Source organism: Tiliqua scincoides, chromosome 2 (genome assembly GCF_035046505.1).
Source record: "Tiliqua scincoides isolate rTilSci1 chromosome 2, rTilSci1.hap2, whole genome shotgun sequence".
In the NCBI taxonomy this organism is placed as follows: domain Eukaryota; kingdom Metazoa; phylum Chordata; class Lepidosauria; order Squamata; family Scincidae; genus Tiliqua; species Tiliqua scincoides.
The window spans coordinates 199,111,673-199,127,977 of NC_089822.1; the positions used below are offsets into that span (position 1 = coordinate 199,111,673).

The following is a 16,305-nucleotide window of genomic DNA, read 5'->3' on the forward strand; positions in this document are numbered from 1 at the left end:
GACTTGGGTGGGTTGTTTCTCATCTCTGGTCCCAAATCTTCTTTCTGTCAAGATCTTAGCTGCCATTTCAGAGAGATGTCAGCCTGTGGCACTGACATATATTGTTAAAGCTTATTTCACCCACGTGAGTGTGAAGTACAGTGTTTTAGCCACTGAATCTGGAGGTTCAAATCTTTCGTTCTGTTATGCTAAGGCAATGATACAAATGCACATCCTGTGCATACTGTCCTGGAAGTAAGCCCCACTGGACACAATAGAATTTACTTCTGAGGAGTTACAGCACAAGTATCTCTAGAAAAAAAATTCAAAGGGAGGACATGTAGCTCAGGTCTAGAACATGTTGCGTATGCCCAGGTCCACAGCTCCAGTTAAATGGATCTTAGATAACAGGGCAAGATCATGCAGGACTACTGCCAGTTGGATTAGAGAATATTGGGCCAGATGGGCCAACAGTCTGTAAAGAACTTTCATAATGTTCATATAGTACATAACAGTGGTGGCCAAACTATGGTTCAGGAGTCACATGTGGCTCTTTAACAGATAATCTGCAACTCGCGGAAATGTGGGCTGAGTTCCCTTTTGCATCACAATTTATATAAGAGGTAAACGACACATTTTCAAGCTTTATAACTATTTACAAGGTATAAACCCAAAATTCGCTGGGTTAAAACGTAAGCTTAATGTTCATGGTGAGTAAATATATTTAAATAATTAAATGCTTCTTAAATATTGTGGTTCTCAAACATCTCTTTTGCAGCTCTCAAACATCTGAAGTTTGTCATCTGTGGCTCTTACAGTAAGCAAGTTTGGTTACCCCAGTATATCATATCAACATCTTTACTTGTATATACATTGAAGTTGAACTTATAACGGAACCCTGCCATGTGCCTTGCTAAATGCAGTACCCACACTAGGTTACAGGAGGCCCCAAGGCACAGCCCTACAACAGACTCTCCCAAGCTCACAAACAATGTCGCTGTTGTCTACCCTTGTGATGGACTTGTGGGATTTGATGGGCTTGGGCCATGAGCCAGTGTCTGACTCGGCCAACCCATATTGCCGCTCCTGGCTGAACGTTTCAGCCAGCTCTTTATGTGCTTGCTTAGAATCACAGCTTTACACCCTGATGATAAACACATTTGCCATCATCCAGTGAGTCCTCACAGATGAAGTATGCTGAGGTACCCAGAGGCATGTTCATGGAACTATCCCATTGACTTGTGCCTGTGCATGCAAGGTGTTCTAAGTGCACACTTGGTGAGCACAGTAGTCTGGCTCCAGCAGTAAATTCTGCAGAAATCGCTAGGATCAACTTCCACTTGTTTTTAGACACTAAACCCTCTGGTTATTATGGGTTGCATTTTACAGGTTGGATGCCAAGTTGTTGTACTGTGAACATAAGAAGTCCCATTCTCACAAGAGCAGTGGATTTCTGCTTATCCTTCCTTTCCCCTATAGCTGTGAAACCCTCCAGAACAGGGCAGCATGGGGAGGGGACTGCAGCAGGATGGGGGGAGTGAAAACCAACTCCTCCTTCCATTCACCAAATGACAACTTTGGATAAGGCCCTCCATCTTTAAAATGAACAATGTTATAGTCAGGGTTTTACTTGGAAATCATGATGACTCGATACGAATTATTTCACCAGATGATGTTTAAAATATTCTGAGTCACACAGTGCTAGGCTGCAATCCTAAACACACTTATGTGGGAGTAAGCCCCACTGAACGCAAGAGAATGCAAACCATTGCAAACAATGAATGCAGGATATGGGATTAAGAGTGGAATTTTGAGTGCAGGAAAGAGAAGAATACCAAAGGTTTAATTGCATTTGATATGTCAGGTTATCTGGGCACTGCCAAAAAGCAAGCAAAGCTGGGGTGATGGTGTTTTGCACTGAATAATTGATTCTGCATTTAATACAGCACAGTAGGACCCCAAAGGACTTTTTTCCCCTACGTGAGAACTGACGATGTCGAAGCCCCACCACTGTGTGTGCTCATATGCCAACCTTGCTGGCACTGAAGTCAATGTGAGTTTAATTGCAGCAAGGATCTCCTCTATGGAGAACTCGTGCAAGGAAAGCGCCCTACAGGTAGACCACAGCTGCGATACAAGGACATCTGCAAGAGGGATCTGAAGGCCTTAGGAGTGGACCTCAACAAGTGGGAAACCCTGGCCTCTGAGCGGTCCGCTTGGAGGCAGGCTGTGCAGCATGGCCTTTCCCAGTTTGAAGAGACACTTTGCCAGCAGTCTGAGGCTAAGAGGCAAAGAAGGAAGGCCCATATCCAGGGAGACAGGCCAGGGACAGACTGCACTTGCTCCCGGTGTGGAAGGGATTGTCACTCCCGGATTGGCCTTTTCAGCCACACTAGACGCTGTGCCAGAACCACCTCTCAGAGCGCGATACCATAGTCTTTCGAGACTGAAGGTTGCCAATACAATACAATCAGCTCACTAGCAGCTACAAATGCGAGCAAGCAGATTTAATTCTCTTTCTTTCTTTACTTCCTCTCCTTCCCTCCTTGCATCTGCTATGCTTACTTAACCTCTAGGTACCTACTTAAAACCCCCCAGCTAAATAGCAATAATGAACAAAAAGAGTCAACAGTGTGGTATCTAATCACCTGTCTGTTGTGTTTAACATCAGCAGTCCTTTTGCTTACGTGCAAAACATCCTTAGCCTTGCGATGCACCAGGGGCCAACTGCAATTTATTTGCACGCAGCGATTATCAAGGCAATTGTACATGTTAAGGTGGATAGTCACACTTTGCAGGAAGGCGGCAAAAAAGACATCCCCCCCACTTTTTGGACCCCACTCCACAAACAGCATCTCAAGGGCTTGCAGAACCCTTACCACCTGATTGCCAACCCTGCCAACCCTGATTACAGCTGGCATTTTGGCTCATGTACCTTTAACAATGGCTTCAGATACAGAAACCAGCAGGCACACAATTTTCAGGGCATGAAAGACTACTACTTGGGAGGATCTGTAGCTCTGTGGCATGGTTGTGCATTCAGAAGGTCCCAGTTTTAACCATGGGCAACTCCAGGTAGGGATGAAAAAGACTCTTGTCTGAAACCCTACAGACAATACAAGATAGCTAGACCAAATACCTATCAGCACAGACACTGCATAAGGCAGCTACTATGGCTACTCATATCATTTCTGCAGATCAAGCTTCTGCCAAGGGATAAGCTATATTGGATCATTTCGATGTTGGCAGTCCTGGTGCACACACACTTGCTTTACTCCTGCAGATGCCACTGAATCCAGTTCTTTACCTTTTGCGTAAACGTACAGAATTAGGAGACAAACAGGTTCGGACAGCCGGTTAAGCCAAATGCAATTTTGCCCCATTTTCCAGTTCTTTAATTATAGCAGCTCAATAAACAACATAACTGTACATGAAGTCTATGCAAGTGCTACCCCAGTTCAAGAAGATGTTAGACCGCACCTGTCTGCCTTACATACGCAACAGTGGCAGGTGTAGCCACTTAAAGTACTTAAGCAAGTGTGTCCAAGCACTGCAGAAATTAGATCCAGTTCATGCAACCATTTTGTGCACAACAGGATATGGGGGACTACCCCAAACTGCATCGTGCACATGGTGAAAGGGTAATTTGAATTGTTCTCATTGTGCACGGTCCAGAATTTAATGGGCCCACTGCGTAAATGAGGGCTGAGCATAACCCAAGAAAGACTTGGATGATCCTCAGGCTTAAAAAAAAACCCGGCCTTGCCAAAACTGGTCATGCGAATTGGTCCACAGTGCCCATTTTTCAAGCTCATGTTACTTAGCTAAACTTGCCTATACAAAAAGGAGGTGGTGGTATGTGTTCAGTTTCAGAATGAGGCAAATCTGTCATTCACTAAGGACCTGGGTGAGCAATCATTCAGCCCAAATATCCGTAACCTAGATTTTTTCACAGGTATAAGTTTGTGCGACTCTAGCTGTGAAAATGGGTTGAGAGGATAAATACAGCTTTGCAAATACTGGTCAGGCTTGGTATTAGGTACAAAGATATATAAGATTCTACTCTATACTGCGGTTCTCAATCTTTTATAGCTTTGCCTTTTCTTTCAAATCCATTGAGTACTATGGTACAGTATAATAAACATACAGCATATCTGTGAACTTAAAGTCGCTGTCTGTGGTCACAAGCCATGGTTGCAAATATATACAACATTTGTTTCAAAAAGGAAACTAGAACAGTTCCTTAGACCTTTGCAGCTGCCAGAAACACAGGTTCCTTGACAGGAAGTGCTAGAATATTGCTCCTTTTCTGAAAACTAATTTCTCACCCCAAAAACCAGTATTTTAATCTAATTTTCCCAATATTTGTTATGCTCTGTTGGTGAAACTCAGGCTTTTGCAAGAAAACTGGTTGCAGAAGAGAATTCCAGTCCAGTGAATTCAGTTGCAAAGGGATCTCATATTTCTTTAAGAAAAAAAGAAAAGTAGTGAAGTGAAAGTACCCAAGTATAAAGTTAGACCACAAGAGTCCTAAAAATAACCATGCAAATATACATCATAATCCACATGGGTAAAGAATAAGCATGCAATGAAATTTTTTTTTTTGTTTACTTTCATTGTAGTTTTAACTCAGCCACCGTGAGATCACAAGCGTTTAGTAGGAAGATAAGCTACGGTAACTTCAAAGATCATCTGATTCATTCTTCTTTGTTTCACCTGGGACAATTATGTGTTATCCATGCTGACAGATTTTTAATTCACAATTTTTGGAGATTCCAGTGAGAGAGTCTCCAATTATCCTCATCAATTTGTAGGCATACCTAACTTGTTCTGTTGGTTTAAATGGGGCATGCAGCACAAGCCTATCCTTTTTTATTTAGAAGTAAGGCCATTGCATTCAACAGGGCTTTCTCTCTTGTCTGTGTGTGCAGTATTGCAGCCTATGTCACAACTAGTTTTAGCTAAACGTGGGCCCATATACCCGTGGACCAATCTATCACTTTATTGTGTTTCTACCATGCTATTTCTTACCATTCCTATAACTGTAGCTTGAGAGGCATCTATTTATGTTAATAAATGGGTGTTTAAATGGAAGTGCTTTTTACATAAGGTTACAACCATTAGTTTACATATGGAAAAGTGAACATAGACTATAAAACACCAATAACAAGGATTCTGGCTACGATGGCTATCTTTTGCTGTACCTATAAAGGCTTATAAGTATTTAGAAAGAGCTCTTACATTTCAGATTAAAATCATTTTTCTTTCATTTGCAATACTTTATTAGCCACATATGTCCTAATTCAAATGTCCTGCTACAAAGCAGCTTCTCATTATTTCTGCGGAGTTTTAAGATGGGAAGCAATGAGGAATGCCTCGACTGGGCCCCAAAATATAGTGCTTACATTCTCACTCCACAGCACTAAATCAAAAGCTGCTAATTATTGTCCCCATTCTCGTGTCCCTGACATGCCAGCCAACTTAGCGGCGTGGATTCATGTGAATTAAATAAAATTCTTTCTCCCTAATATGTTCGTTTTGAATGCTCCTCAAACATTTGCATGGAAACAACTCTAGCGTAAATATTCCAGAACAAATGGCTGTATATTATACAGGAGGGAGCAGTTGGGCTGCCAGACTGGGAATGCACTAGGCCATCTGGCCTAGGCTGTCTCTCCAAAATCCTCAGCTTTGTTTTCACCCCCAGACTCCAAACAACACATTTTCCACTGTGATGAGTTTACATTTTCCCAAACATACAGGTCCTGATCATGCATGCAAATTTCAAACTTCTGCATTCTTCCCCATACAAGGAAATTAAAATCACCTGCACTTTCTGACATGTAACCAAAGGGACACAATCACTGCTAAAATCTGGCTCAGTCACAAACTTTCTCCCTGTCATTTCAAAGGCACATTGTGCTCAGAATCTGCCGAGTTCTTTTCTGAATGAATTCATAATATTTTAATCACATATGTGCCAGTGAGAGAACCATGCAATGCACTGAGTGGAAAGCTAATTGAATATCTGTGCACATTGGCATAACAGGATCATGTCATAAGGGGAAAAAATATATTTGCATCACATATCTAAAGCTCAATAGAAAAAAAACCACATTATCTGAAACAGTGCATCACAAATTACTTGATATAATACCTTGAATTTCTTATATATTACATGGAAGAAAGTTCTTGAAATCAGCTAGACTTACTTTCCTATAGCAGGTTAGGACCAAGCTACAAGGAAATCTACTTTTAGCAGGTAAGAGTTTGATCTAAAATTTAAAATTTATCAATGGCTTAGTATGTATCAGGATGTGCATTCTAATGTTCTGATGCACCAAAGGTTGTAACCTCTGATACACCCAATGCCAAGCGTGATATTGACATGTATGTAATAGAGACGGCTTACAGATGTTCAATTTCAGGCACCTTGGTAAGAGTTTCAGTTCCAATTCACAATTTCAGGGAATGAAAAATAAGATCAAGTAGTACACAAACACAAAATTAACATTGATGAGCTTAATCCAGCTCTCACGGAAGACAGTGGCAAAACTCTTATCTACATAACACTTGAGTCTAGATTTCTCTGTATAATATCAGAAAAGCAAAGCACTTATTCAGGTACAGTCTCATTTATGCCAGGAAGGCTCACTAATGAATAAACTATTTACAATTTCTGTGCAAAATACAACCATAAGTCTGTTCTTGGGCTTTAGCTGTTGAAGGTACTCTACAGCTGACCTTAGGACACATTTCACTGATTTAAGACACATTAGCATGATCCATTTTATTTATATAGCAGTTTCTCAAGTCCAGTGTCCACTACTGTCTGGTCATACAGTCTCAAGCACAAGATCACCCAGATATTAGATCAAATGTGTCCAAATCTACCATTAATAATACTGAATCTAAACAACTAATGATAGCAGGTAGGCATAGATAAAAAACTAGCATGTCTGCTTCTGGAGAAAATACAGTTAATTTACTGGTTCAATTTTTTTTTTTTTTTACAGTTCCATTTACCTTAGTTTTGGAGCATGTCTATGAAATCATCAGTATAGATTTTAAAAGAAAAAAGGGCTGTTTTCTTTCATACAGAGAGTTTCTCTTTACTGACATATTTCTGAAGGGCAAAAAAGACCACCTATCCAAGCATTCCCTTTTAGTGGAATATTCACAAATTCCCCTGTGAAACAATAACTCAGGAAATTCATGCAGACAGATATACATGTGCACATGTCTCCGGCTGATACTCCCCCATTAAAGCATGCATGCTCCTGCCACCATTTCATTTTAAAACGTCATCATTCCATTACCCAATTTGCTCTGAGTCTGTGTAGTGGAATACTGGCCCTCTAAGTAGGTTGACAATATATATTTAACTTGCATTAAAAATTGACGCAATTTTCAGCCAGGCTTTGCACAATTTAATTACAAGCAGAAAGTTACTTGAGACAATCTCCTATATTATTCACACTCTTTGCTAAACGATAAGCAACATCTCCATACTTGGGGGAAAAAATTGGCATGCCATACATACATAGCCCTGACCTCCGTATTGAGTGCGCAATGAACAACAACATAAGCATTAACATCTCCAAAACAAATCCATTCAGAGTAAAAATTGAGCAAGCACCTTTGATTTCCAGAAATAACAATCTGCTCATGGCACAAAAAAAACTGTTGCAACAAATGATTTCGAAAATAAAATAAAAGCCACAGGTCATATACCAGTGTTGAGGACATTCGTATACAGTACTCACAAGAAAGCACATGATACTACACACTTGAATCTATCATTCTGTGCTGTTCTTCATCCACATTCAGATGAAGACTGTCTTTCACACCTATCTTTAGTCATTTTATTCCTCAAATCTGAACTTGGTCCTTTCAGAACTGTTATTCAATAGTTTAATTTTTTTGTTTTAAAAAAAAACAGATTTAGTTCTAGCTTTCAGTTTAAGAGGTAAGGGAGGGTTGGTGGAACAACAAAAAAAGTCCTTCCACAGTGATGATGTTTAGATCTGTTATTGCAAATGAACAATGGCAACACTCTTCACTCAGGCTATTTAAATCCCATTTAAGTCAATAGAATTCAAACAGTGTAACCAGGCACAGGATTGAAGCCTATACTGTACAGTATCTTTTGCTCAGGAATCTCACAGGTGATTTGACAATAGTGCAATCATAAGCAAAGTGCCTTGTTAAAGTGTTTTTGTTTTTCAAGCAAAAGGAACTAAAACAGTAGCTTGCCACCAGAGATATAGTCAAAGGGGGAGACGTTGTCTCTTGCAGGACTATAATATGAAAGCTGTTCAGTTACAATACTTAATGCTACTTTTGTACAACCACCTATGTAATACACAGACCCCCCACAACATGATTTAGAATGGCTCCTGTCTCTTTAAATAGGAGCTCACAGACCAGTAACAGCCAATTCTTATTGCCACTCAGTACCTCCCTTTCCAAGAGTTGCTGTTGAGTGCTTCTGTCCTTGCTCTTTCAGTAACTACACACTAGAAAATGTGCTTCAAAGCAGCACATTTTAATTTAGCTGTATTTGAATGACAGAACAGTCTAAGGCGGTGACCTGATTTTTCTTTTTCTGTATTGTAAAACAGCCATCAATAGCAGGAAAAGCTGTTTAGGGAGCTTCAAAGACAATATTCTAAAACAAACTCAACACTTTGACCTTTCTGATTTAGTGTCAAAAAGCTACCAAATACAAAGTCAAACAGTGAAAGTTTTCGAAGACAACATCTGAGACACTCAAAAGCTGCTTTATAAATAGGTGAGTAAATGTTGATTATTTTATCTGACCTTTAAAGCAAAGGGAGGGGGGAACCCCAGCCTCTTTCTGCAGAAAACACAGAAATTGAATATAGGAGTAGGTATATTATTACTGGTAACTTTCAAAAACAGTAGGTATATTATTGGTATGTAAAGTATAGGATTACTTTCACAATATTAACAAGAAAGCTAATCAGATCTGATTTCAAAACCCCTTAAAGAAAGTAAACAATTTTTTTTAAGGTGCTTCCAATGAAACCAGTGCACAAAAATATTCTGATTTGGAGAGGCAAAATTATGTCCTTATGGTCATATAAATAGTTGTGTGTATGTGTGTGTTCCAGTACACAGTTGCGTGGTTTTGAGTGTGGGCACACACCTGAGCCTTGTAAATGAAACATCCTGCTCAGAATTAGCCTGCAACGCTGGGGGGGGAGGGGCTCTCTCAGTATTACAGATTAAAATTAGAGTCATCTTGGAATGTTACACTTGGAAAATCGTTTCTTATCCTCCCTGCATACATTTTCACTGCCTAGTTATACAGGGCAAATCTGCCACGATTTAATCATGGTCCCTAAAAACAGTAACAAAGTAATTTGTAAATAAGCAAAGGATAAATATTTGCTACATTGGCTGGCAGCTGTTTTGTGTTCCTGTGTTTTTTGTTTTCTATTTTTCATTCGCATAATTAAAGTGTATGGGGGGGAGAGAATCCTATAGTCTGAAAGCCCTCAGGGAGTTGTGATCTTTATTTTATAAAATAAAAAAACTTACTATGCCTAATGAAAGCTTTGTAATAATAATAATAATAATAATCTGTTTGGTTTGGAAATAACTCTGCCCCACGCCCATTGGTGATTCTGTACCTTTAAGACGGCAGTTCTTTCACCCCGCCCTGGCTCTGGGCTAATCTCAAACCCCGCGCAGGAGGCGCTTTGGGGATGGGGAATTTTCGACTCGCAGCCGAGCCCCGATTCAGTAAGGGCTTCTGACTGAACTCGCTGAAGACTCCCAAGCGAGTGGACTTCCTTCTCTCCTAGAGAGGGGGCATCTCGCTCTTTCTCCTGGCTACTGAACATCTCCGCGCTCTCAGGCTCTCTCCAGCCTGGCTTTCAAGGGGCAGGGACCCGGGGGTGGGAAATCTGTGGGTGGGGGAAAGCAGCGACTTCCAAGGGCGAGTCCGCTGCAGGCACTGGTACGTTTGCAGCCTTCCTCCAGGAGAGGATGGGGCTGTTCGAAAACTCTGCCTGAAGTGAGAGAGACGGTCCGGCTACACGTGTGTGTGGTACAGGAAATTGGGTCTTGCGGTGCTAGTTTTTTTATTATGATTGTGGAAACCTCAGGAAGGCTGGAGTCCTCTGTGCAGCTGCTTGGAAGTCAGATCTCTTGGACACACTGGGGCTTTCTTCTGAGTCAAGCTGGGCTTCGAAATAACTGTCTGGCAGGTTGGCAGGATCGGACAGAATTGAGCTGACTTGAGGGGGAGAAGAGAGAAATCTAACCCTCCTTCCCCCCCCCTTGACTGAATCTGTCAGCCTGCCTGAGAGCACAAGCCTATGCTTGTCTACTCAGAAGTAAGTCTTTCAATGGGACTTGCTCCCAGGAAAGTGTGGCTAGGAGTGCAGCCTGAAAGCCCAATTCTAGGCACGTCTACTCAGAAGTAAGTCCCATTGCATTCAGTAGGGCTTAGTCCCAGGAAAGTGTGTCTAGGGTTGCAGCCTCACAGCCCATCCTATGCATTTCTACTCAGAAGTAAGCCTATTATAGTCAATGGGGCCTGCTCCCAGGAAAATGTGGATGGGATTATGGCCTGAGAGCCCAAATCCTATGCATGTCTACTCAGAAGTCAGTCCCATTATAGTCAATAGGGTTTACTCCCAGGAAAGTGTGGATAGGATTACAGCCTGAGTCTTCCAGGCTGTAGTCTTCCAGCAGGAAGACTCTGCGCACAAAAGGAGCCCCCCCCCCCAACAAGGGCTTGACCCCAGACACCTCTCTTCCAGCGCTCCCCGGCTGGATGGCCAGGCTCTGCCCTGGCATGCCAACCACGCGAGCAGGAGGCATCCCGCACGCTTAACTCCTTCTCCCAAGGCAGCCTGCGTGCCCGGCGCAACCCAAAGCAAGCCCACCGCCACCGCCCCGCTTCTGGTCAGTTTCAGGGGGCGGAGAGCAGGGAAGGAAGTCAGGTCGAACTTACTTGCTTGGTCATGGAGTCGATCAAGCGGACGTAGAAATCCTGTTCTGTTCTGATCCCTGCGAGGGGGCGGAAGCAAGCAGAAAGAGCCACGTTAAATCGGGCAAAGGCAGAAAATCCACTGATCGGTGTGTTTGTTTTTCTTGAACTTTCTCGCACCCTCCTCTGTTGCCTTGAAGAAGGAGCGAAGGTCTTGGAGCCTAGTATTATTAGTTACTCTTAATTATTATTCCAGTAGAAATCTATCCCGCTGCCATAGCCGGTGAATAAATTCGTTCCAAGAAAATAAGCACATTCTTATTTCTATAATCAAGTCACTACGGATTTGTCTTTGTGATGGGGGCATAACAGCCTAATCCTATGCCTGTCTACTCAGAAGTAAGTCCCATTGTAGCCAATAGGGCTTACTCCCAGATTGCAGCCTCAGAGCCCAATCCTATGCATGACTACTCAGAGGCAAATCCCACTGTAGGGCTTACTCCCAGGCAAGTATGGCTAGGATTACAGCCTGAAAGCCCACTCCTAGGCATGTCTACTCAGAAGTAATTCCCATTAGAGTCAATGGGGCTTACTCCCAGGAAAGTGTGGATAGGATGGGGCTGTCAGGCAGGGGGGAGGGGGTCTCCACGCACACACATCATTCGCAGTCCCAAACGGGAGGAGGGCTTTTTCGAAAGGAGAGAGAGAAGTTTGCCCCGTTTGATTTGTGTCTGACTAATGGAGCGAAGCCAAGGATTTTGCCCAGCAAGCTGGCGATGGGAGAGGGAGTCCCCACCTCGCTCCAGGACTCGCCACTGGGGGGACGAAGTCAGGCCTCCCCTGCTGGTTCTGTGGGGGCAGCCGGAGCATTTTTGCCACGGCCAGGGGTAGGTGGTGGTGGGATTGCTCCAGGGGGCGGCTGCGAGCTGGCAGGGGAAGGGAGGCAGGGACTGCCGCTCACCGTTGCTGTAGAGCAGCTGCAGCCGGTAGTGGATCCCGTTGTTGGTCTTTTCAGTGTTGGCTTCCTGGAGTGAAAGGACACGCTGAATGACAACAGACAATGATCACCACAATAACAGCAACACAACAGCGACAGAACCCCCCCCCCCAGGCGCTGCTCAGGGTTCCCCCCTTCAAGCACAGGGGACGGGATTGGGTCTAATTTCGTTTTCCCCGTCGGAGCAGGAGGTGGGGTGGGAAGAAGGCAACCAAAAGTGCCGGAAGGAAGGGGGGAACAGGGAGTTGGGGGGGGGATATTGAGAGGGGCCTGAAACAGGGAAGAGAAGCCCAAGAGAGGGAGGCACTTCCAGTCCGGAGAGGGAGCACCCTTGGGTGTCCCTGGTGCCCTCGAACGTGGTTTGGCCGTAGCCTGAAGTTGTCAGGCTCGGGCGGGGGCGCGAAAGGGACCCCACGAGCGTCCGGAGAGTAAGTCAGAGGGAAGGACTGAACTGTTGGAGCGATGCTGCAGCGGACATGCCCTCCGCCCCAGGAGCGTCCGAGGCACGCAGGTGGGACTCGTTCTCGCCTGCTGGGAGGGAAGGACAGGACTGGGAGCCAGGTGGAGGACGAGCCCAGCCCCTCCAGCTGCCTGCCCGCCTGCCCACCCGCCGCCGCCGCCCCGCGCACTTACTTTCTCCTTCTCCACGAAGCCCACGAAGGCGGTGCGCTCGATCTCCACCGGCTGCCCCTGCCGGTCGTACAGAGCCAGCACGAAGTGGAAGAAGTTCGACTTCCTCAGGTTGGAGGGCGGCTGCTTCTCGAAATGAGCCCGCGCCAGGCCCACCCCGCTGCGGCCAAAGGGACACGATTAGAGACCGGAGACACCTCGCCGCCCCCTCACCCCCAGCCCATCCCTTCCCGTGCAAGGCGCAGGGCCCCGGACACTGAGAGCCCAATCCTAGGCATGTCTACTCAGAAGTACGTCTCATTAGAGTCAGTGGGGCTTACTCCCAGGAAAGGGGGGATAGGATTGGGCTGTTAGACCTCCAGGAAGGCAGCGGGGTGCCGAGCAGAAAAGCCCGGGCCAGCTTTGCTAAGGGATCCGAAAGGTTTCGTTGTGCAAGAAGCCAAGCAGGCGTCCGGGTCCCAGCCGAGGGGCCCTGCTCTGCCCCAGTGCCAGGCCAGGGAGGCCAGGCAGCATCTCCGCCGGGACCGCGTTCTGGCAAACTGACCAGCTCGCGATCCAGGCAGGTGGCCCCCTTCTGCAAGCTTATGGGTCCCGCGGGACGCTGGACCCCCTTTTGCCCCCTAGAAGGACGCCTGGCTGCTCGGACTCCCCAAAAGAGGAGCGATCTCCTCCACTTCGAGAAGAAAAGTCAAGGAGCAACGACCCCCTTATTGTGGCTGGTGGGAAGAACGCCCCCCCCCCGCCCACTACGCCCAAGTGAGACCGGGATGCCCGCGACAGCCGGCCGAGCCATTTCCAAGCATTGCTCTTTTGCAGCCGCCTCCATCCGGCCTGAGCTGTCAGGAGTCAGTCGGCCATGTGTGCCTCTCTTGGCGCTGGAGCAGGCTGGGCGCCTCCGGCCACCCCGGGCAGGCTCTCGTTGGATCCCCGATGGGAAACAGCCCCGGGAGGGGGGTGGAAACTTCCAGTATTTGCACCCCCGAGTCGTCCACCAGAACTTGTCCTTCCTGAGAGGGATGCGGGGGGCAGGAGGAGGGAGACGAGGAACGGGGGAAAGATGTCAGCATTAGGCTGGAGGGCTGACGAGGGTTCCGGAGAGCCTGATCAGAAGATGCGCTCCTGGCCGCGCTTACTCGGAAGTCAGTCCGGCTGCAAAGCGCTGGACTGACTTCCGAGAAAACGTGGACACCGGGAAGGGGCTGTGGGGCGAGTGGAAGACCTTCTTTGCAAAATGCAAGGAGGAGGATCAGTGTAGGATGGCTCCGAAGAAAGACACAGATCCATCCTACGAGTGTGGATGAAGCGAGAGGGGGGATCGTGGGGAAGCCGGCTAGAAAAGTTTGCTTGCGTGTGGCAACTCACGGAAAAAGTGAGGTCTGGGCCAGGAAAAGGAGTGCGCGTGGAAAAGAGAAAGTGGCTGACTCCTGGGGGGGGGGGTGAGCCTGAGGAGGTGATGTGGGGGCACAGCAAGCAGTCCAGACCTGACAGGCAATCGCTGATGGAAGGGGTGGGGAACGAGAGAAAGCTCGTGTGCACATGGCAGGGCATGTTTGGGGCTGGATCCTTGAAAACCTCCAAGGGGGAAAATGTGGAAGCTGGAATGATGGGCAGAAACGCTGAGCGCGAAAGAAAGAAAGAAAGGGGAGCAAGGTGGGGCGCGAGCCCTGCCCTCCCCATCCTCAGCCCCAGCCCCGTCTTGCCGGAGCGGAGCCCACCTACCTTTGCGCGGCGGTGTTGGCGTCCAGGACGCCGGCCCCCTGCATCCAGGTCCGAACGGCGTTCATGCCCGCGCCCAGGGGCTCCTCCTTCATGCTGCTCCCGCTCCGCTGGATGCTCTCCTGAATCCCAAACATGAATCCCGGCTGCCGCCCGAGCCCTGCCTCCTTCCGAACAGAAAGGCGCGACGAGCCCGGCCGGGGGACGGCGGCGAGGAGTGCCCAGAGGCGCCCGCGGGGGACTGGGGCTGCCGGCTCCGCGCGCCCAGCGACTTTTCCGGCCCGGGCAGGGGCTGCTCGAGCGCGAGCGGCTCAGAGGGCGTCCGGCGCGGGCATCGAGCAGGAGGAGGAAGGAAGCATCCGAGGAGGCGCCCGGTTCGCCCCCCCGGGGACGGCGGCTGCTCTGCGGCTCTCTCCGTGCGCGGATGCTCTCGGCCTCCGCCGGGCTGACACCAGGCAGCGCCGCAGGACGGAGCCGCGCCGAGCGAAGCCAGTCAGCCCCTCTCGGACTGGCGGGGAGAGGAGGCAGCTCAAGAAACAATAGGCTGGGCTGGAGCGGCGGCGGCGGCGGCGCCCTCGGCTGCAGCAAGTGTCATTTTCCAGTGACAAGGCAGGCAGGCGGCGAGCGAGCGAGCGAGCGAGGCAAGTTTGCTGCTGACGCTCCGGCCACGGGCTGCTCGCCCTCTCCGGGGCTCCTCCGCGCCTCTCCTGCAGGGAGCTCCTCGGCTGGCTGGCTGGATGCGGGAGAGACAGGCAGAGAAAGACACGCGGCGCACGGGCAAGGTAAGCAGCAGCAGCCCTTCCTTGGTGGCTGGAGGAGAAGTAGCTCCTCTTGGCTCCTTCCTTCCTTCCTCCTCCCCCCGCTCGCCTCTTCCCCCCGTTCCAACCCGAGCGCGTTGCAGTCCCTCCCAATGGAATCCACTGGGGCTCTCCCCGCAGCTAAACAGGAGCACAGCAGCCCCAATGGGCAGGGGGCGGCGCCCCGCCGGCGAGGCCACGCCCCTTCATTTGCATAGCGTCACCATTTCCTGGACCGCTCATCGCGGGCCAGGAGCCGCCGCCGCCGCGGGCGAGGAGGCCACGCCCCCTCATTAGAATCCCCGCCCCGCCCTCTTTCGGCAGAGAAAGTTGAAGGCGCAGGACTCGCCTCCGCGGGGAAGGAGGGACGGGGGGGGGCAAGCGGAGCCTCCTTCTGGCAAGCAAGCCCCCCGGCGCGTGTGGGAGGCAGCCCTCCTCCTCCAGACGTGGGGACCTAGCGCAGGAAAAGTTTGACACGGCGATGCGTGCAGGGCAACTTCTCCCGCTCCCTCCCCAGTCAGTCCCCTGCCCCGAAGGCACCGCAAGCCGAGAGCCTGGCAGAAAGTTCAGAGCTGCGAGGAAAAGAGCGCGGGCGGAGGAGCAGGCGCGCTCTTCGAGCGTCCGTGTGGACCAAGAGCTCAGATGAGCAGCCCAGGCTGCACGGGGGGCTCCGGCGTGCTTTGGAGCTGCACAGCCCGCGATTCGCCATCCAGCCACCCCAATGTGACCCTCCCCACGCGCGGGCGGTGCTCTGAGGTGCGCACAGCCTTCGGAGAGTGCGAGCCTGTGCGCACTTTCCTGAGAGTCAGCCCCACTTCGCTCAGTGGGACTTGCCTCTGAGTAGGCATGCATAGTGGGCTGTCACCCACCCACCCCCAGAAGACTGATTCGCAAGCACAGGGGTTCTGATGGCCTGCGGTGGCAGGCTGATAGAAACTCTCTTTTTTTCTCTCTCTCTCTCTCTCACAAACACTCTCTCTCTCACACACGCACGCACGCACGTCCCTTTGTTAGTGGAGGAGATGTTAATCAGCACAGCTGCCACCCACCAAACCGATGTTTTCTTTTAATGGGGGGGGGGGAGCATCAGTATTGTTACATTGAATTCTTGCTGCCGGTCGCAGTTTTGCCTCCTCATCCAGAGATTCCTGCAATTCATTTATAAGCCCTAATTCGACCGCGTCTCAAGGCAAAGGAGTAGAAACCCCCCAACACAAATG

At 48.4% G+C, this 16,305-nt stretch overlaps 1 protein-coding gene across 3 annotated transcripts in view; it reads right to left on the reverse strand.

Annotated features, from left to right (window-relative positions):
• Nucleotides 1-15,127, reverse strand: part of EBF1 (EBF transcription factor 1) — a 428,598-nt gene extending 413,471 nt beyond the window's left edge. For all 3 annotated transcript variants that reach the window (XM_066618280.1, XM_066618279.1, XM_066618277.1), the window contains exons 1-4: nucleotides 14,292-15,127; nucleotides 12,576-12,732; nucleotides 11,907-11,970; nucleotides 10,970-11,025 (exon numbers count right to left, since the gene is read on the reverse strand). In XM_066618280.1, the coding sequence (XP_066474377.1) occupies nucleotides 10,970-11,025; nucleotides 11,907-11,970; nucleotides 12,576-12,732; nucleotides 14,292-14,425 (411 nt within the window). In that variant the 5' untranslated portion in view covers nucleotides 14,426-15,127. The remainder of the gene's footprint in view (nucleotides 1-10,969; nucleotides 11,026-11,906; nucleotides 11,971-12,575; nucleotides 12,733-14,291) is intronic.
• Between the last annotated feature and the right edge of the window lie 1,178 nt (nucleotides 15,128-16,305).